The sequence below is a fragment of the Eucalyptus grandis genome, chromosome 7, assembly GCF_016545825.1.
Source record: "Eucalyptus grandis isolate ANBG69807.140 chromosome 7, ASM1654582v1, whole genome shotgun sequence".
In the NCBI taxonomy this organism is placed as follows: Eukaryota; Viridiplantae; Streptophyta; class Magnoliopsida; order Myrtales; family Myrtaceae; genus Eucalyptus; species Eucalyptus grandis.
This window is the reverse complement of record NC_052618.1, coordinates 326867-350051: the sequence shown is the minus strand read 5'-3', so window position 1 is coordinate 350051 and position 23185 is coordinate 326867. Positions and strand designations below refer to the sequence as shown.

General features: G+C 37.4%; 1 protein-coding gene across 1 annotated transcript; it reads right to left on the bottom strand.

The window, feature by feature from the left end:
* Positions 1–14419: 14419 nt before the first annotated feature.
* On the bottom strand, positions 14420–21570 carry LOC104452433 (probable leucine-rich repeat receptor-like protein kinase At5g49770). The gene is given in 20 exon segments (XM_018877828.2): positions 14420–15055; positions 15446–15681; positions 15798–16017; positions 16640–16776; positions 16872–17016; positions 17019–17041; positions 17150–17634; positions 17755–17892; positions 18045–18116; positions 18310–18384; positions 18588–18656; positions 18746–18817; positions 18911–18982; positions 19149–19223; positions 19319–19480; positions 19628–19699; positions 19796–19870; positions 20247–20318; positions 20413–20539; positions 21457–21570. Coding segments are annotated over 20 exon segments (2901 nt in total). The 5' UTR covers positions 21539–21570; the 3' UTR covers positions 14420–14563.
* Between the last annotated feature and the right edge of the window lie 1615 nt (positions 21571–23185).

Below are 23185 nucleotides of genomic sequence, written 5' to 3'. Positions count from 1 at the left end.
AAGCCCAACCACCGCAAGGCCCGCCTAGCCACCGGCGAGGCCGAGCCTGAGGCTCGGCAAGCCTCGTAATGCCCAACCCCGACAAGACCGGCCTAGCCACCAACAAGACCAAGCCTTGGTGGGGTTGGACGAGTCTCGCCTAACTGCCGACGAGGCTCGGTCAACAAGGGCCGGCAACGCTCTGGTGAGGTCGTAGGCCCTCATTTGGCCTGTTGCCAATCTGGCAACCAGCCACAAGAAGAAGAAGAAGAATAAGAATAAGAATAAGAAAAAAAGTAAAAAAGTAAAAAATTTATTTAAAAATTAAAATAAATTGATTTGAAACGAGAATCAATGAACACGGTACCAAACGCAATTCTATTCCAAAATTAGAAATTTTGGACAGTTACCAAACGGCTTAAAATGTTTAGAATCTGTTCCCGAGAAGAGAATAAAAAAGAATCATTTATAATCAGAATCTACCCCGAGAACAGAATTGTTAACAAATGCACTCTTAAAGTAATCATAAATTGTGGACCACCACTTACTTTTCCTCACATGAGAAAAGGTCGAAGGGGCCCGTTGTGACGCATCGGTGCTTTTAGGCGATGTTGGACTTTTCCTTCTACTGAGTCGGGCGAGTATCGCATATGTTTACTTGTATGCAATAGTAGGGTCGCGTAAATTTTATCAGTTACCCAATTAACGCCGGACACGGATAAAAAGTTGGGCCTGAAAATAAGGATGTAAGAAAGTAAATATAAATGACAAGGCCAGAGGAAAAACCAAAGATGAAAGGGTGGAGACTGCTATGAGCACTAATGGTTAGGGAAGGGCATTAGTCCAGTTCCAATCCGGGATTTGTCCGGATCCGGGCGGTTCCTACTTCCCAAAATTTGGAGGCGGTGGTTTTCTGTTACCAGACCGATATATATATATATATATATATATTTTCCTTTCATATATTTTTGTTCTCTTAAAAGATGCTTGAATTACATTTCTTTATGACCTTCGGTAGAAATAAAGTTAGGACAAATTTATTTGTAATACATATATATACATTCTTTTATTATTTAACATATGTTGATGCGATGCCATGTAATAGAGTAATAACTACAAAATCCGATGGAAGACTAACCGATTATCAATTAGTGCATCGATCATGTCAACATTTATTTAATGAAAAAAACAAAAATAGTACTCTCTTTTTTAAATGTTGGGAAACTCCCACTTGTACCTCTTTAATCGAGAAGACGCATATGCAAGAAACAAACAAAAATTGATGCAGAAAAGAACAAAATGGAAGGTGAAACCATTTGAATCATCAAAACATAATGCAGGTACAATTGCTCCAATGGATACGGAAGCAATATCACCAAATGCGAGCAAAAGACAACCCCAAATTTTTGGAGTTCAAGATGTAGGGAATAGAAGAAACAAAAAAGAAGAAGAAGAAATACCGGTTTCAAAACTAATCTTGAAATTGGGCCGGACTAATCGGTTTGGTTCCAAGACTGGTTAGGATGGTTCCCAATTCCACAAATTGTGAACCGACTCTACCTGGTCCTATGAGAATCGACCCATTCTGAAATTGATAAATGAATTTGGAATCAACTCAAGGCATTCACACGATTCTCATTGACAATTCCACTTCATTGGTTCGGCACCAAGATTCCTCATGGTTGGTTGTGGATGATCTAGAAGTCCTCAATCACAGTCTACTAATGTGTGCTCAGTCTTTACTCTCTTTTTTCTTTCTTTGTCATTATAAAATATCACACGACTTATGAAATATCTCATAAATTTGATGTGAGCCAAAGTAAGTGTGGTGAATTAGATTTACGGATAAAGAGTGCAAATTTTCAAGATAATCAAGTTTGAATATACTAATTATACGTTGTTGCGAGCAAGCGAATAAATTCTTTCTCGTAGTAGCTAGGTCTTATAGTAAGCGACCATCAAGAGAGTGTTCTAACTTTCCCATGTCAATCCAATACGTGTTGTATTGTTAATCGATACATCCGTTTTTGCTATTTGATCGCTAAATGTGTATTTTCTCATCTCTCTATGTCATTGCTTCTACATCAGTCCATTGTTAGCTCCAATTCCATTAAATGATCGATTTTCTCGCGAACAGCTCATTACAAGCGTAATCATCTCATGTTTGTGATTTCAATTTCACCAATTGACGAAAATAGCTACGCGCCATTCATAGTGGTTTGTAACCTATAAATATCATTATTGTGAATTAAAAAAAAAACTTGGAAAAAAATCACCTTATTCAACATGAAACGAAAACATAACTTTGGTGCATGATAATAATAAAAAAATTAATAATTTTCCGTATGCAAGCGCTTTGGGTTGTCTTGAAGTTTTCTTATTTTATCTTGTGTCTAAAGTTTTCTGGAAGGTTGAGAAAGGAAAGAAAAATAAAATATAGAGAAAGGGGGTCCCACATGTTTGGGCTTTTGTGATCGTGTCTGCTTGTCGTCCAGAACGTCGCGGTCCCGCATTGTCCCCGCTCAGATCTCGCGGTCCGACCGGATTAGCCGGCTGTCTCAGTTTTATAAATTGTTTGGGGTGAGATATCTCATTTTATCAATACCAAGGTCGTAGTTTATGTCGGTTTGAATAAATTTCATGTCAGTTTTAAATAAATCGGTTGTCCTAAACCGCAGTCAAGTCGAGCTTTCTCACGAATTTTTTGGCCCGACGTGTTATCTATTCCAAAACGTTCTTTTGCTTAGTTCGAGTTGATCTTGACTAACTATTCAAGTCCCAGTATGACCAACACTCGATTCGAGCAGCTCGCGAGCCTAATCAAGGATTTAGGTTTCTTTATTTACATAACACAAGGCGCACGACTTCTCTTACATGTCTCTCTTGGCCAATCAACTGTGAATAGCTCATTTTCCACTTCTATCGTTATAAAAATTAACGCCTCGTGCAAGAAGTTGGAGATGACCTCAGATAGAAATTGAACAAATTAGCAAGACTTCCATCTACCCTCTCCTTAAGAATGCAAATGGTAACTATTCTGGGCAAAAATTGCTTTCTGGAAGAGGAATAAATTTTTCTATTTATATTCTTGGATGAGTTTCTGAGTAAAAATAACACAAAATTTATATTTTTGAAATAAAAATTCATTTTAAAAAGACATAAAATTTCTACCTCTTGAGCAACAGCAAACGATGAGGAGCAGTCGGTAGCAACCAGCGACAGCGGCGCGCGCCATGGATGAACATGAAAGGCAAAAAAAAAAAAACTCGTATTGTTGAAGCTGCTTTGAATTGGCAATCAAAAACTCTTTTAATGCACAATAATGCCTTCAAGACAATTAACTCAGAATTATTGATGTGCAACGAGATCTTAAAAGATATGATGAATCCACCAAAAAAATGCTTTCAGATTTCTAGAAAATGCTTCATGCCTTAAACTCAAGACATCATTTGGGATATCATTATCTCAAAAAGTCCAAAGGCGGAAATAAAAAAGCTCAAGAGGCAAATCCATCTCCTTGAAGAAGGAAAATTCAAGCCCGCCAGTCCATTCCCTACTTTGCCAAGAATTGAGTACTCCCTTCCACCTCCACAAAACACTCCAGCTTTTGCTACCCTTGCAGAAACTTCTACCAAACGAGATAGAAGCGATATGGTTGAAATGTGAAATCGCATCAGGAAATCGAAAGGTTAAGAAAGGAAAAAGTAAAATAAAAGATTCTTGAAAAATCCTCCAATGCTACAAAGGAGGATCCGAACCAGATGATGGTGTTTAACCCATTGGAATCTTTCCTAAGAGACTGAGTAACTAAAGGTGAGCAACCTAATCCTGCTGAATTGAAAGATCACTCTTGGATTCCCCTAAATTCTATCCTTCCGATTGGCATGACATCAAATTCAAACTCAGTATTTCTTTCATCATCTTCCTCTTTTTCGATTCCTGTTGTTGAATCCTTTCCCATTATACCAGCCACACCTTCAATATTTATGACTAATCCACCAGAATAGGAAATGGAATCAAATTCTTCTAAACCAGAGTTTACACTTTAAATTCATGCTTCCTCTTCTAAACAACTTTTTACCATTGATGATATTCCTTATTCCAAATGACCAAAAGATTTGAAGAATTTCATTCCCGACTAAATACTCAAACTCTTACTATTGAAAGTAAATATGAGATCTTTCTTGAATTTGTTTCAAGGTTTATTGGCAATCTCAAACATTGGTAGCAATCAACTTCATATGCCGACCAAATGCACTTCCTACTCATGGCAAACTCTACCCAAGTCATTGGGATTGTCTACCAGTTTTTTTATAGGTAAACCCACTGACCTGCTTAAGCTTAAGAAAAGAGAATATTTCAAAAGAAGTTGTTCTCTTCAGAAGAGACATCTCGACCGACATTACCGAGAAATGTTCACACTCGTCTATGGCCTTAGGGCTGATGCAAACTTGAAGCAAGTCTTCCTAGCCTCTATTTTAAGCGAGCTCACCCAACAAGTTGAGAGGCCCTTTCTCAAAAGCAAAGGAGAATTGTGGACATTATATTTGGAGAAATACAGCAAGAAATTCATTTTTGCCTCGATGATTTATGTCTCAAACATCAAATGATGAAAAGTTGCATCAAGGACAATCAAGAACTTGATGGTGCTTGTTCCCGCCAGCATCTTAAGATCAAATGTTCTAAAAAAGATTGCGATAACTCTTATGAAAAATACTTAGGACAAAAGAAGCTTTTCAAGAGATACAAAGTGGGAAGATCCAAGCATGGATATAAACGATTTTGAAGAAAGAAAAAGTGGAGATTTTTGCGAAGACAAAAGGACCATTCTGAATGCAAAAAATCGACTCACTACTTTATCTGCAACAAAAAAGGTCATTTTCGCCAAAAATTGTTCTCAAGTAATATTAAAAAAAAATGTCAAAACCATCTAATTCGAAACTAGTCTCTCTTAAGGATGATGATGTTGAATCACTATTTTCTTTTGATGAAGATCCATCTAAACAATTTTTTTATATCATTCCTTATTATCAAACCTCCAGTGAAATCGATTCTGATTTAGACTCTGAAGATCTTTTTCATCTATCTCTAACCCCGGTAGACTCAGAGTCTAGTAAATATTCTAGTCAAGTTCATTGTCTCCATTTCCCCATAAAAATTTTCACTTCATAATTTGCCAAAACAATTTCAATCATTGCTATTATAAACATTGGTGCTAGTGCTTCAATTATAGATTATCAAAGTTCTTCCTAAAAAAATATTGGACTTTCTGTGTCCGATACTTTAACTCCGTCTCATGAGATACTTTTTCTATAAATGTGCGTACTACACCTGTGACCATCCAGTTTTTTCCTCAATGTTCAAAATCCACAAAAAATTTTGAATTTAGCCTTCCCAACAAAGATTTGATCATTGGTTGGAACATTATGAACCAAATTTCTGAACTACAAATCATTTCTAGAAAATGGCTTAAGTATAAAGACCAATTTTCTGAATTTATCAATATCCAAAAGCTATTTTCTATCTAAATGAGTTTGTTAGATCCAATCATGCAAAAACTGTTAGAATCTTATTCAGAATCTCATTCTAATTTCTCTCAAAAATGCTCCCATCCTTTGTGAAAAATCCAGAATTCTTTGTTTGCCTCTCTTTAAAAAAATGAGGATATACATTTTACCAAGGCTAGTCATACGAGAATGAATCCAAAACATGTTGTTTTTGCTCAGAAAGAATGCTCAAAACTATTACAATAATGCATTATTGAAATTTCATATTCCTAATGGACTTGCGAAACCTTTTATGTCAACAAACAAGCCGAGCATAACAGAGAAAAGATACGATTGGTTATAAACAATCAACCCCTCAATCTCTTCCTCCAAGATGATAAATTCCCCATACCCTCTCGAAATTCCCTTTTTGTTGGATTAACCAAAGCTCACGTATATGCCAAATTTGACCTCAAAGCTGGATTTTAGCAATTGGGCATTTATCCTGAAGACAGACCCAAGATAGAACTATGTATCCCAAATCAGTATTTTCAATGGAAGGTTTTTCCTTTTGGTCTCAAAGTCGCCCCTCCTTATTTCAAAAGACCATGTATCTATCTTTCAGTCAATTTTGCCTAGTGTAATGGTTTGCATTAATGACATATTACTTTACAGTCCATATGAAGAATCTCACTACTGACTCCTCGAGTAGCTTGTAGAAATTGTAAAGAAATATAGAATCATGGTCTCCCAAAGAAAGGTGATCATTGCTCAGACTGAAATAAAAGTCCTTGGAATGCACCTTAACAAATATACATATTATCCAAGGCCACACATTGTTAAAGAATTATTGAAATTCCTATTTCACGACAAAGAAAGTTTAGCAATTTCTTGAAATAATTAATTATCTTAGGGATTTTATTCCAAACATTGCAAACCTACTAATCCTATCATAGTTGATGTTGAAGAAAATCATCCACCTTGGGGAAAGGCTCAAACCCCGAGCGATTGCGAGAACTAAAGGAGATCAAGCGAGACTCTTCCCTTGTTGCAACTATTGGGAAAAGAATTCTACAAATCGATGCTTGTGATGAATACTAGGCAACCATACTGTTTGAAGAAATTAATGGTAAGCGATACATTTGTGCTTACAAAAATAGAAAACTTTCCCAAGCTAAAACGCATTATCATTCTACTTTCAAGGAGATATTGACAGTAAATAATGGAATAAAAAAGTTTGAGTTCCATCTTATTGGTCATCAATTCCTAGTAGAATTGCATATGGTATCTTTTCCCTATATGACCAAATTCAAGCATAAGCAGATTCCTCATTCCCAACTACTTCGATGGACTAAATGGTTCTCGAATTGTTCTTTCGAAACCAAACACATTACAAGTAAAAAAAAAAATGCACTTGCTAATTTTCTCCCCAAGCCAAAGGCACCAACAAATATCAACATATACACTCTAAGGCATTCTTTTCCCCATCAGAGAAGTATAAAATCGAAAGAATGCGAGAATGGCCAAGTCTAGAACACCCCTAGGAGATCATTGAGCAAATCCAGAATGATAGTGTCATTGAAAATCTCGGCAGCCTTATGTGGCAATGCCACACAACTCTCTTTAGATTGCATGAAGGATTTTATTCTTTTGGATTAAGCCCCAGGTATCCATTTTATATCCATTAATCTGGAAGGAAGAATATTTCCTTGAAAAAAAATCAATAGTTGTTATGGTACTTAATCAATAAGTATTTAATAGCTATTGAGTTTCCCACCAAAAAATTCATTGTCAAATTAACCAAGATGATTGCACTCAGTTACAATAATGAAAATGAGAATGACAAAAATCTGTTAATTGTGCTTAAATTATTTTATTCTCCTATCTCTGGAAACTCTTCTTCCCAGAAGAACTGAGAACTACGTAAGCAACACATGAAACACACGCCATTGTGTTTCTCCATCGTCCATGGACCTTTGTACATAATAATGGCACCATCTCTAGTGCTCCAGCCAGAGTAGGTACTACAACTTACAAACCTCAGCCACATCTTCCAAAAGCTCGTATTTACAAGTTATTTGTTGATTGTGTTGGATCCATTGAATGATAGACACAAACGATCCCGCATAATCCTCTCAAGACTAATGAGGGGACCCCTATAATCACGAACGTCTGTCCATTATAATTATGTCAAAGACCCCAGTCCATTGTAGTATCATGTCTTGTCTTTATTTTCTACTGATGTTTCAGATCTGCTATGTACTCATCGCCTATAAAAAGGCCTTGTAATGGTAATGAAGAAGTAAGAGGTTGAGAAGTAAATTCCTCTACCTCCCAAGCCCCTCCAAGTCTCTCTAAATACTTCTTGTTCTCCAACCTAGAAGGATCCTTTAAGAAATACAACTCACCTAATTAAAAATGTTATCATCCTAGCATCATTGAATATCTTTGTGCTCGAACTAAATCTCGAGTAGTCTACAACTAAAAAGCAATCCATAAAGGGCTTGAATATGTGGTTTGGCTATTGTAAGATAGAATACCTTTTGCAACTGAGTTGGTTTTCCCTGGTCCAAAGCATAGATTCCTTCATCACGAGACGGGCGGCGACAGGCGAGTGGTTGGCTAGTTAGAGATCAAGACTGATGGCCAGGCTTAAGATGGTATTCGACCAGACAATCCACAACCCACCAGGATTCTTGCATTTTGAGATGAAAAGGCGGGTTGGTCATTTTCGACTTTGAAAGTCATGGGATACAGAATATGCTAGAAATGCTGATGTATATAGCTTAAAAGTTCGTGAGCTTCATCAAGTTTCCAATTTTCACAGGAAGAGATCCAATCAAGCCCTTGTTGTTGAAAGTGCTAGTATGAACACCTAGAGGGGGTGAATATGTGTTTAAAAAAAGTCTAGAATAAAATAAGTTATGAGCAAAGTCTGAATAAAGATTAGAGTCTGATAAACGAGCCACCAGATTTCTAGTAGATGTTCAGAATCTATTATGCGATGGAACAGACTTCTGAAATAACCTGCAAGTATGCAACAGATTTTAATATGAAGAGTTAAGGAAAGAGAATGTTGCACACCACAGTGGTCAGCTTAAATCAAGCCTACGCCTACTCTCCCACGCTAACAGCCTTCTGGCTAGATTCCACTATGCGATCAACAAGAGATTACAACTTTGAGTGCAAACACTTAGTAGTAAATCACACTATCTCACTAAGTCACTCTTTTGGTATTTCTCTCACGATCACAAACATTTAAGCTCACCAAAGATAAGTATATGATCAAAGTTCGCTCGAACTTTGGAATTATAAATTCTACACTCTGTCTCTTACTTGCTCTTCGATCCTTGGTCTCCTTAAATACTCCTCCACTTCCAAACTAACCGTTGGACAGTATCTAGAGAATCGTCTTTCAATCTACCCATTGGACAAATCTGTAATTAGAAGATTTAGTAGCCGTTGAGTAATAGAAGTGGAATCCCAAATTGATTCTGATCGCCCATACAAACAGAATCTTGGTTTCCATAAGTAAAGCTTCTTCGTATAGGAAGTTATTGTCTTCAATATCCAATTGCCAATCAATTAGATTGAGTCAATCAAATCTATCTTGATGTAGAATCCAAACCAAATCACTAGCTGTTATATGTTTGGAGCTTGTGTTACGTTCAGTCAAGTTATCTCGTTCTGAATATGCTTCGTTCTGAATCTGCTACGTTCTGAACTTGTGTCTCATTCTGGACCTTGTCACTTTCTGGACTTGTGTCTCGTTCTATATGTAAAGTCTGAGAATATTCTGTCTGAAGTCTGAGTGTCTTTCGTTTGAAGTAGACTTTCTAGTTTGGATGTAAGTCTGAATATATTCTGCTTCTAAACATATTTAGCCTTAAGGTCTGGATAAGTTCAGCTTCAGCATAGAGTCTTTCTTCTGGTTCTTCCAAATATAAACCTTGATAATATCACTTACACATTTTATCATCTGCATAGTCTGTTATTTAACAATTAAACACGTTAGTAGCCTTTGATTTATTTTATCATCTTCAAAACATCATAAGGGATTTCCTAACAGTTATAAGATAGGTCTCTACACGAAAGGCTTATTATACTCAATAACAACTTACAAAAGACCATTTCAAGCAACTAAAACAAATAAAAAAGACCAAATTCTAGACATGAATCCCACTACTTGCACATCATTGATAGCTTCACATGCATTACAGGATGCATGGGAGAGAAAAAGTATAAGAATCTAGATGGGAGGACTACATACATGACAACAGCAAAATAAAAATTAAGCCCTTCTTCTCAATAATTGCCTCCAGTTATGGTCAATACATCCAATTTTATAGAAATTTGTGTCCTATATTATCTTTCGCCAGAAAAGACATGGGAAACAAATGTGGTAATTAAGTCCTTGCATTGAACATAATCTCGGAAGGGAAAGAGATAGTGAATTTACAGAACCTGTAATTAATATAATTGCCCAATGTCTCCTGGAAGCGAACCTGTCAAACCAATACTCCACAATGTTCTGAAATTAAGAGAGTCCAATTAACTGCACACATAATTATGAAATGCAGACTCTCAAATATAAAGTCAAAAGGATGCTCAAAAACTTACATGGAAGTAATGCAAGAAACGGTGCAGCCAATCTTATCCCAATCATTGCCACAAGGATCAGTCCCCACCCAATTGGGTGGTGTATCTTGCTAATCACTCATTAGCCCCGTAATTGCACCGACTGCATTTGAATATGACCAATTGAACAATGAGAAAATGATATATACATGTCTTGTGTGTGTATTGAATAGCAATAATCCAACAGTTCTGTTTGAATCTGTGAATCGCAAAAGCAATAGTAGCTTCTCTAATAATGTCCAGAACTTTGGTTGCTTGAATTGCAACCAAGAATCTTTGTACCAGAGGGGCTAAGACCCTAAAAAATCTTTGTAACTGATTCCCTTATCAAACGAAAGTAGCATGATCGTTGTACCAAAACCAAATCTATGAGAATGACCTGTATGTAAAATAATGACTTCCAAGGCCAGAACATGCCTAAACAAAAATCATACCACCAATAGATCTGTAACAAATTTCACTATTTTGACCAACTCTAAAGACTACAAACAATTAGATTAACTCCTTTGATGCATTGTGAAATTTGAAATCTCCAGCTACTTATTTTCTGAAACTTTCTCAGGCAAAATGGCAGGCAATAAACCACCATTGATCAAAGAGGCGGGCAAAAGGGGGAGAAAACAGACTTAGATCAGCCAAAAAATGACCTTAGCATTGTTGATAGGAATATAGGAAGCATCAATATCTTGAAAAAGTTCAGTGCACCAGGGTTCTTATAATTGGTTGTGGACTAATGGTCTACTCTGATTCCCGTAAATGTTGTGGCATCCTCTGACTAGGAGGAAGCTTAGTTGATCTAAGTGGCAATGGCTAGGAAACATGCAAAAAGTCCAGGCGAGCGGGGTTGTGGAATTCGCAAATTCAACAATATGAATAACACATTTTGGGAAATAAATGTCAAGAATTTGGTTGAATTAAGCTTACAATCATAAGGATTTGTAGCTGCATCTCCAGTGGAATCTCCAAGGAGAAAAACCAGCGAAATCGCTAGAACTCGCACACCCATGACTTAGAATCTCGAAACTTGGAGAACTGTTCTTTCAGCTTCGGCAGTTGCATCACATTGGATTCTTCCTCAAGAGACACTTCAACTCGGTTGACATGATGGCAAAATGAAAAGGCTGGCAGCCAACTCCCAGCCAATCTTTCTTTCCTAGCAATCTATTCTTTTTTATCAGGAAAAAGAAAAGTCTTGTTCGTGACAACTATGAATTGTAGTCTCATTGATTCAATTGACGAGAAATGTTAACATCAGCACGCCGGAACCATATTCGTCTGCATTTCTTGTCTCCCATTGCTGCATTTATTTTAATTGGGGGGGGAGTTTACTCGGGCAATACCAAGTCACAAAAGTCCTGATAATCAAGAAGAAAGAAGATGAGCACCGAAAAATGGGTTGAAGATGATGGAGAAAAGGTAGAAAACGACAAGATGCCGAATGAAGTGACCTGTACGTGCAGACACTGGCGGCGTCCATGACAATGGTAGCAGAGTCAACGACCAGTTGTTTTCGAAGAATCATTCAACCGAAGTGGACCAGAATAAAAAACTGGATGCATAAGTGATGCAAGCCTAGGTAGGCTTTCTCAAGCAGTAGGATCGAGAGAGTGACTTACACACAGGAAATGGGACGAACAGGAATTTCAGCACTGCACGAGCCCAGGAGAATAGTAATATCTTTGTCGATATAGATCAGATCGACCTGATTATAAAGGCTTCTGGATCTACAATTTCTCTGTTTTGGGTTTTCTGAAATAAGCATTGTAGGATGGTCGAATTTGGGTTGGAAATAACGAACAGAATAGGAAAAGATAGAAACTTCATTGGTTGCACTTCTAGGCCTCCAAGGAAGTTGAGGGGGCACCGATTCTTCTAGATCGATGACTGCAACTCTTCAAGGATGCAGGTTTCGAAAAGCTCCGACTCTTCAAGGACGGAGTGAAAACTCTTCTAAGTTTTCAAGGAGATAAACTCTACAAGGTTCACGATACTTGCTTCAAGCAAAGTTTTTCATTTATCAAAAGTCGTCTGTCTTGAACAAGGGATTGGATGGCTTATATCGTCAAAGAAATAAAGATAGAGCGTTGAAACTAGGAAAAATAAAAACAGAGCATTGAAAATAGGAGAAATAGTAAAGAGCATGGAAACTATAAGCTAGTAAAAGCGTCATGTAAGCTCCCAAGGTATCTTTCAAGCTTCCGGAATGGACTCAAGATGTCAATACGGCTTCTCGGTTTCGTCGAGCTTGAATGCGGGCCGATCTTCTTGGTCGAGGGAGTTGGTCTTCAATGCGGGCTGCATCAATAAGTTGCTTGAGACATGCAAAGATGGGGATGCAATAAAGACTGGATGGGGGAGGAGGAAGATCAAGTTCCCAATTTTTACTCCCACCAACTACAATCAAGTCATAACAAAATATAATGATGTCTTCGTTTGGTGAAGTTGAAGGAGCAAAAAATTTATTTAAGAGGTGACTTTGGAGATGTCCTCATCTCCAAGCATAATAACGTTCAATGCAATGCGACGAATAGAAATTCACAATGAATGATTATGAAGTCAATAAGAACATAGTGAATGAAAGAGTCAGGGTATAGATAGGTGAATTAGATGTAATTGCAGCTCGGATTTGTGTTTATTGATGAGATTGATTTGGTTGCTTGCAGGCTTTTTCAAACCGTAGGCAATTCTACTGTTCCATTAAAAAAAATAGATTCTATTTCGTGCTGGTGGACTTCTTTAAGATTTAGTAAGAATCAAAAGACTTGTTAAAAAGAGTTTCTTACCAACAATTTTTTTGTTACCAACTCTCATTTCAATTGCATATTACTAACATTCATTTGTTCTCTTTATTTATCAACTTCTCTATGAATTACCACATTTTTTAATCTCACTACCAACTCTTTTTATAATCACAAATCTAAATTGAAGTAATTATCAACTTTTCACATACTAACGAACAATGTTTTACCGGCTCCTGTAGGAGTTAATTACTAATATTTAATTGGTGTTTTCTTTTTTAAATACCAACCTCCCTACTCTTTGACCCCCTAAAAAAAAGAGCTTCTCTCATCCTTTACCAATTTTTATATACCTTTCTACAAAACAACTTAAATTTGTCAACTATAAATAATTTATCAATCTTTATTTGTGTGACTTACTTTTCTTAAATTGTTAACTTGACTTACTTTTCTTAAATTGTTAACTAGCTTACGATTATCAATAGAGTTGCTTATTAGTATTTATTTGTTGCTCTTATATTTACTGACTTTTTCTATCTAGTTATCACTTTTATTTGCTCTACTAACAAACTTTTTTACCAACTCATTTTAAAAATTATCAATTTGAGTGATTGAATTTTCTCTGATTCCAACTAGCTTTACATTACCAACACTTATTTGATTATTCACCAATATTTATTTGGATTATTTTGCTATTCAATTACAAACTGTTCTTAGATCTGACAACAAAAATGTTTCTTCCATTGTTAATCACATTTATTTACCTATATTAGCAACACCTCATGTTTACGAACCATTATATAAAAAACCCATTTTTTTAATATAACTTACTGCCTTTTCCCTGATTAGGTTATCACATTTACTTACTACTTAGTAATATTCATTTTCGTTTTAAATTACCATTTTTATTTGCTTTACTTATTAATCATTTTATGCAATTCTATGACTAGTCAATTTAGCGTTATTAACTCTTTGAGTTCATTACTAACATTTATTTGATTTTCTGTAAATAACCAACTTCTTTTATTTCTGACATACTCATCATATTATTTGGTTCAAACGTTAACGCAGCAGCACAGTTATGCGTTTTTCTTCCTTCCTCTACTTACATTTTGAACGGCCTGAATTCTATCCTTCTTCTTCTTTTCCCGTTTTTCTTCTTTTCCTTTTTACCCTTCTCCTCCCTCTACACCAACTGGCCAAGAAGCACCACCATGCAGGGGTGATGGCATCTGAATCTCAACTAACAGTAGCCAATGTCGTGGTCGTTGTCCCCTTGCAACCCCTCTCTTTCTTGGCTCCTCCTGACCCAACTCTCTTCTTCCTGTCTCGTCAGAAGCAGAAGCAGCCCTCGCTCACAGGCAAGATTCACGAGACGTGGGGAGCCATGAAGACTATGCGAAGAAGCAGGCAAGCCAGAACCGGCAGTCCAGGAAGTTACAAGGTGTTCGTGGTGGCCCTCATATCCTCCCAATCACTCATAAAACGAGTCTATACATTGTCTTCTCCGCGAGAAGACCAACTGGTTGTACAAGTGGAAGATGAATGATCACTTCCTTCAGAATTCTACTCACACATAGAGGCCGGTAATTTTACATGATTAAATTCTCAACAGAATACAAATATCACTAGACCTGAACATCTGGAAAGAGTTGGTTGTGAATACATATGCTAGTTTGATTTTCTTAATGTACACTAAAGCTGATCGTGACTGTAATTTCCCTACTGGGGTTCGATCCTTGAAGGTGGGAAGCCCCCACTATCCTCTGTGAAGTCCTCGTTGCTGTAGAGATGTGTAGCATACTCCTTACTCGCCTCCTCATAACTGGCTGAAGTGGTCGCCGATTCAGTCTTTGGAGATTCGGCCTTTGGATTCAAACCCGCGAAAACCATGATGTTCTCGATTTCCTTCACCACCTCTCCCATGGTTGGCCTGTCTGCTCCTGATTCTTCCACACATCTCATTGCTAACTCCACAAACCTCTCGAGTCCCTTCAAAGACGTGCCCAAACCGATGGCAGGGTCGAGAATCCCCTGCAGATTGTACAAATCTTTGTCCTTATCCATGGCCACCCTCACTTCTCTCACAATATATCTGCCCCGCTCTATCGGCCTTCTGGCTGTAAGGAGTTCCAGCATCACTACTCCAAAGCTATACACATCGCTCTTCTCAGTCAGCTGTTGCGTCATGTAGTATTCAGGATCCAAGTAGCCCTTCACAAGAATATAGCATGATTGGTTTGTAAAACTCATCCAGAAAAGCTAGACTAACAAAAATGGCTTCAACTCTATCACCCTTTTTCATCAACTCAGGTAAACTGATTGTCTCTTGTTCTGAGACAAACTAGCATCCTCTCTCATATGACTGCAGGAATAATCATGATTATCATCAAAACTGAAAAGAACGATTATCATAAATTGTTTTGTCTAGAGAAGACTCTTGATCAAAGCCTGTAAAGTGCACTTCTTCTCTAGACAATTATTGTCCTCGTTTTTGGTTCTCAAGAACATGGGCCGTCTTAGGAATCAAAAAACTCATTCAAAGTTTGTGTGTTGCTGAGAAAGGTTTGACCATCTACCGTTAGACTAAAGCTCATTACTGACCATTGTTCCTTTGACTTGAGTGGTGACATAACCCCTTTCACCTTCTGTCACGGGCTTGGAGAGACCAAAATCAGCAACTTTCGCATTCAAGTGATCATCCAATAGGATGTTGGTTGATTTTATGTCCCTATGTATGATCGGAGGATTAGCAAGCTCATGAAGATAAGCCAGACCTCGGGCTGCATCAATGGCTACTTTGAGTCTCCTTGCCCAATCCAACCTGATTCCTGACTTTCCTGCAAGTCGAAACTTGTAGTTGTGAACACATATAATATGAGGGAGGAATTTTTTCTTAAAAAACCTAAATTCCGCACGAATGCTTTCTCAACTTAAGAATCTTGAGAGGAGATACCTGAGAGACTCTCTTTGATGGTACCATTTGGAAGGAACTCGTACACTAGCAATTGTTCACCGTGCTCAGAACAAAAACCGACAAGGCTGACAAGATTCTTGTGATGGACTCTTGATAGAAGCTCAATCTCATTTTTGAACTCGACCCAACCCTGCATAGATCCCTGCTGTGCTCGTTTTATGGCAACTAGAGTTCCAGTGGGAAAAGTACCCCTGTAGACCTGCCACAGCAACAACAAAATTTATAACTCGGCCAGTTTCCAGGGCAGCATATGATTTTGAAGTCAAATAAAAAAATTTCACAATGCTGGTGCAGTATCGATACAGTTCTCAGATTAAAGAGAAATAAGAAGGAAATTAAAGCAAGACAAAATTTTAGAATCATCTACTGTTCAGGAATATAATGGAATCAGGGGATCAACTTAAATGGAAACATTCAGATAAGAAAAGCAGTTGAAAAATTTAAAGCCATGTGAGCATATAAGATTCTCTTTGAAAGCGAATAAAACTAAGTAGAAACTAATGTGCAGCAACATGTACGACTTCCCATCTCTCAGCTTTACTTTTTCTCTGTATGAGCAAACTCACATCTGGTTTTGTCAAGTCTAAGAAGCCCTTATTTGTTCATGTAAAATTCTACCAGGAGATTTCAAACTCAGTAACTGTCATACAGTGAACCTACGCTTCAAACAAGGTGGTGAATAAATGGAACTTATAGAAAAGTTCTTTCTTGTTAACGTGAGGACTGCAACGAAAGTCTCTGGGTTTATTATAAAGAGTACAGGAGCAAGAGAATGCTAACTGAGGTTTCTCTTAGCAGAACCGAGAGACAAGAGAGGAAACCTTTCCATAGCCACCGGATCCAATTTCATTGGCTTCTGCGAATTTGTTGGTGTATTTCTTAAGCTCTTCTAGAGAAAACCATCTCGCTCCTTTGAGTTGGGGAAATTCACCGCTGCTCTTATTCAGGTCCCAGTTTACTGCATTTCCATGAATAACAACGAACATTGACTGAGACTTACTTCCAGAATCAGAGACAAGCTAAGTGGCAAGAATGCAGTGAATCTGCCCATACCAAAAGGGTTGCTTTGCTCTGTAGCCTTTTCTGCTCTTTTCTTTTGATGAAAAGCATAAAGCCCTACAAGAGCCAATAGCAATAGCAAGAAGAGAACAAAACCACCGGCTGCTGCACCAATGATGACACTGATGTTTGACAAATTTTTGATGTAGTTGGTACTTGTACTTCTGCAAGTGAGAAAGAGGGAGAGAAGGATTGTTGTTAGTATGATAGAAATAAAGATAATCTAGATAGACAAGGCAACAGAATGTGTCTCTGCTAATTGGAGATATTACCAGCAAAGTACGTGTACTGATCAGCAAGGAAATTGAAAGGCCCATATAATTTTGGAGGCCTGTAAGTCTGATTACTGAGCACAAAGCCAATACTGTTTATGCTAGTCCGATTGAAACTAACCCCTTCAGATGGGAAGACCGCAAGATTCAGTTTAAGGTAATCAGATGAATCCTTGAGCGGATCACTCAGCGAGACGGAAGCTACCGGAAGTTGATAGGACTGAAAAAAGATCATCATGGAGCTTGCGAGGTTTTCGAAATAAGTCGAGTTTCCTAAACCTGAGAAAGAAGGAGCTGTGAAGACTAAAGTTCCTGTGTAAGGATAGCTGCATTTACAGTTGGGGCTGGAAGTCTGATTTGAATTGCAAACGGCTGGGATGCATTTGTCATGCGGTGTCGAGTATGAGGAGGAGTTGGATTGTGGAATGGTACAGTAACTTTGCCCAGCTGCTCCTGTTTCTTGACAAACCGGGTTACCGACAAGTCTGCAGAAATACAATATACGGGCACAACATTAGCAAAAAAAACTGTGAAAAACAAAAAGCATTCTCGATTCATCTTGTGACAAAGTGAGTGAAAGGGCCAAAGAGTTTTATATGACTTACATCACCTCAACACTGTAACCTCCAGTACTCTGCTTGAAGTCATCGATAAAATTGGTCTGGAGATCGATGAGTTGCAATTGATTGTCATGGCTGGTGCCTATATCCAAGGTTCCATTCAGCTGGTTGTTTCTTAAGACCCTGACATCACAGGAAAACTCACACGTTCAACCATCATCCCTAATGTCCAAGTTGAAACGAACCAGGAAGTCGATGGAATGAAGCAGGTTGAGATTTGAAGAAGTATAAATCCATTACATTGAGGTAAATATTGAGATCGAGATAATACTCACACACTTTGCAAACTGAAAATGCTGAAAAGGATAACAGGTAGCACTCCTCGAACTTGCGTGCTTTCCAGCATTCTGAAATTCATAAAAGGAATAACCCTGTTATTTACTTAAAACTCTTCTATTTTATTTTAAGGAAAAAGGGAACAGAGATGGCTAGTCCGAAACCCACATCCAGAAAACAATTAAATGTCATGTTTCATTTCCAGGGGCAGGGGACAGTTGAAGGGAATTGATGGATGCAACGGACACAGATTGGGAAACGTACAATGTTGTCAAAGACTGTAACGTTGGAATCCATGAAGGGAAATCTGTCGCATCAAAACTATTATTGCTTAAGTCCCTGCAAATCCACCTCTGTCAGTTGAAGTCCATGTTTTATACAGTTGTAGTGGGACAATAAGCAATGGCGGATTCAAAATTAAGAAAAAGAGTCTAAGATTATCTTTTACATTTCACCATGTGCTCTGTTTCCCTCATAGAGCTCATACATAATCAGCGATTACACAGTGTGCCATTAGATAATATACGACAATTATTACTTACAGGTAGTAGAGGGTGTTCATGCCAGCAAGGTTGGGCAACGGACCAGTTAGCCTATTGTTGGAAAGAAGACTAAAGAGTAGACCAGTAAATTTAGGAGATTGATGATAGTGATATGCACTAGATAACAGTGAAAACGACCAGAATTATGTATTGCTTACAGTTCTTGAACAGATGTAAGATTGTTGAGATTTCCAGGGACTGCACCATCTAGAGCGTTCCTATCAAAACGACTGACCATTGAAATAGGTCAAACATTGACCTGAAGTGCAATAAGCACAAGGAAGTAATCCTCACGACAATTGTGTAGAACCATAAATACTTACACAACTTCCAAACTCCGCACCAGTCCAAGAGTGGAAGGGATGCTACCTGTGAGATGATTGTTGTCGAAAAGCCTGCCCCATTAAAGGAGTTAAGAGGACAACAAAGCCCTGCAGTTGTTGGGGGTGTGAGCAGGAGGAGGGAGAAGAAGATCAAACTTTCTTTAGATAAGGCTTGAGAAGCCTCGAGGAAACAATGAATAGACCAAATGCAGCACCCTAGTGGATTCTCAGAACTTACACATGTACGAGATGCATCCCGGAACTGAATAGTTGGGGAGGAATTGTGCCAGAGAGTTGGTTCTGTCCAAAATGACTGTGCATGAAGGCAGAATATTAGTCAGATAACACAACAAAGACAAATCAGTTCACAGATACAGCTATATGATAAGCTAGAAGACATGCACGTACAAGTGAATTGCGCGAAGTAGCATATCAAGGCCAGGATTGCTTCCATTCGATATGGGAATAGATCCAGTTAGCTGATTGTCGGCTAGATCCAACCAGTAAAGTGTAGAAAGGTTACCAATGATAGCAGGAATCGGCCCACTGAATCTATTTGAATTTAGAGATCTGCAATATATTGGAAGGAAGAGTTCAGATACTTGTGATGACCAGAAGAATAATGTATGACTGAATTGAGCGAACATGTTGTAGCTTGTCCGAAACCGATCATGCACATGTAAGGTCCAAATCAAGTGTATGGGGTAGAGGACTTACAAATGCACCAGGTTCTGGAGATATCCAATGGAATCTGGTATTTGGCCAAAAAATCCGCAACCAACCAGAATTCTTGCAATTTGAGATGAAAAGGTAGGTTGGTCATTAGTGACTCTGAAAGACGTGGGACACAAAATACACTAGAAATGCTGATGATATATAGCTTACAAGCGTGTGAGCTTAATCAAGTTTCCAATTTGTTCAGGAAGAGATCCAGTCAGGCCCTTGTTATAAGATAGGTCTCTTCATGAAAAGGCTCAAAAGTCAGCAACAAATTGAAGGCCTTTTCAAGCAGCTTAAACAGATAATAGACCAAATCGTAGACATGAATCACGCTACTTGCACAACATTGACAGCTCCATATGCAATTTAGGACACACGGGAGAGAAGAAAACACAAAAATCAACATAAGAGGACTACATACATGACACCAGCAAAATAAAAACTGGAGCCCTTTTTCCCAATAGTTGCCTCCAATTATGGTTACTACATCCACTTTTTAGATAAAAATTTTGAAATATATATTTAAATTATCTTTTAGGCGAAAAAGACTACATAAGTGGTAATTTAGTCCTTGCTCTGAACATTAACCGGGAAGTGAAAGAGACGGTGAACTTACAGAATCTGTAATTCAGATAATTGTCCAATGTCTCCCGAGAGCGAACCTGTCAAACCCGCGCTCGACAGAATTCTGAAATTAAGATTCCAATTATTTGTAGAGATAGATAGAATTCTTAAAGCCAGATTCTCAAACATAAAGTCAAAAAGGATGCTCAAAACCTTACATGGAAGTAACGCGAGAATTATTGCAGCGAATCCCAACCCAATTATCGCCACAAGGATCAGTCCCCACCACCGCCCAGTTGGGTGGTGCATTTTGCCAATCAGTCTTTAGCCCCGTAAGCGCACTGACTGCATTGGAATACACCCAATTGAAAAATAAGAAATTAATAAATAGATATGCGTTGTGTGTATATTGAATAGCAATTATCCAACATCTTCTGTGTAAATCTGAGGATTGCATAAGTTTCTGAAGCAAGTTGCTTCAAAGTCATCATTCCTCTGTCCTACGGGAGTGCGCAAGCAGAAAATGGAAAAGGTAGATAAATTATCCGACAGTAGCTGCTCTAGAGATGTGCAGAACTTTGGTTGCTTTAATAGCCAACCAACAGTATGATCTTTGTTCCAGAGAAACTAACACCCTGTAAAATCTTTGTAACTGACTCACTTATCTAACGAGAGTAGCATGAACTTTGTACCAAAACAAAATACGTGTAGAATGACCTGAACGTAAGATAATGACTTCCAAGTCCAGAACATGCTTAAAGAAAAATTATAAGAACACCAATATAAGTTTAATAATAATTATTGTGAACCTGCTCTAGAAACTTCTGACAGTCAGATTAGATTTACTCATTTGACACATTGCAAAATTTCCGCCCTCAATTTTCTTCTGAAACTTTCTCAGGCAAAATGGCTGGTAAATAAAGCCTCCTTGGATGAGAGAGGCTGGCAAAAGGGGTGAAACCAGATTTAGATCATCTCAAAAATGACATTAGCATCGTCGATAGGAATACAGGAAAACATCGTTGTCTCAAGAAAGTTGAGTGCACCGGGGTTTTTACAATTGGTTGTGGACAAATGCTCAACTCTGATTCCTGTAAATATTGTGACATCCTCTTGACTGTGGGAACCTTAGTTCGTCTAAGTGGGCAAGGGCACGACAATATGCAGAAAGTCCAGGCAAGCGGGGCTGTGTAATTCGCAAATTCACCTGTATGAAATAATTCATTCCAGGAAATAAACGAAAGTGGTTGAACCAAGCTTACAATCATAAGGATTTGTAGCTGCATCTCCAATGGAATCTCCAAGGAGAACAACTAGCAGAATTGCCAGAACTCGCACACCCATGACTCGGAATCTCGAGACTTGAAGAATGTGAAGTTGTTCTTTCAGCTTCAGCAGTTGCATCACGTGGAATTCTTCATCAAGAGACACTTCAACTCGGCTGACGAGATGGCAAAATGGAAAGGCGTGTTGCCAATTTATAGCATATCTTTCTTTCCTTAGCAATCATTTCTGTTTTTTTTTTTTTCCCCTTTTCTTATCAGGGAAAAGAAAAAGTAATTGTCCCTGAATATTTTTTATTGTAATCTCGTTGATCCAAATGATGTGCAATGTAATCATCAGCACACCAGAACCATATTCATCCGCATTTCTTTTCTCCACGTGCTTGATTACTTTTGAAGGGGAAGAGTTTACTCAGTCAATACCAAGTGGCAAAGTCCAAATGATCAAGAACAGAGAATATGAGCACCGAAACATGGGTTGAAGACGAAGGAGAAATTGTAGGAAACGTCCAGTTGACGAGGGAAGTGCCCTACGCACTACGCACAGACGTTGGTGACGTAATAGCTGAGTCAACGACCATCTGGTCATTTTCGGAAAGACATTCGATTGAATTAGGCCAGAATTAAAATATGGATACGCTCGTTGCTTGAGACATATTCAAAGATAGGGATGTAAGAATTGGTGACCCATTACTTAGTTGATAATTTAATCAGTGAAAAGTTAATAAATCATTTAGTTGCAATTGAACTTAGAAAATTAACTATTAGGGTTTGCTCCAATGGCCAACCTTCCCACATGAGAAGAGAATGGGGTGGTGGGAGGTTCGAATCCTTACATTTTTAAAGAGGCTTTGATTGGGATAATTTAAATTCAAGTGTGGGTTTCGACACTCTAAGGGCGTGCATGACAACGTTTCTATTTCTCTATTTCTCTGTTTCTCTATTTCTTTATTCCCCGGAACAGGTTTGGAACATAAATATGTTTAGTAACGCAATTTCATTTTTCTATTTCTGGAACATGTGTTCCAGAAATAGATTTGGAGTAGAAATCAGAAGTTAAAACTTTTAGGGGGTGCATGATAATAGAAATTTCTGTTCCAGAAATAATTTTTCTATTCCAAACCTGTTTTTAGAATAGAAACATGTTTGATAAACTTTTAGGAATAGATTTCTATTCCATAAATTGATTTGGAAGAGAAATCAAAAACAATTTCTCCTACTAAACCCTAATTTCGATGAGTCATCCCTCATCTCCTCTACGTCTTTGCCTCCTCCTCCTCCTCCGCCTCTCCTCATTTTATTAAAAATAAAAATAAATATATTCATTTTATTCATTTAAAAATTAAAATAAAAGTATTTAAAATTATTTAAAATAAATAAATTATTTTTATTTATCATTTTATTTTTAGTTTATTAAAAATAAATTTATTTAGTTTATTTAAAATAATTTATTTATGATAAATAAAAATAAATTTATTTTTATTTTCCTTGAGTGTTTTGCCAAATAAATTTTATTTTATTTTTTTATATTTATTCATTTTAAAATAAATTTATTCGTAAAATAAAATAAAATAGAATAAATAAAATAAATTTATTTTAAGGATATTTTTATTTTAAAATAAAATGATATTTTTATTTTATTTTTTATGATTTATTTTATTCTTTATTTTATTCTTTATTTTTTTTGTTACTAAATCATTTTTATTTT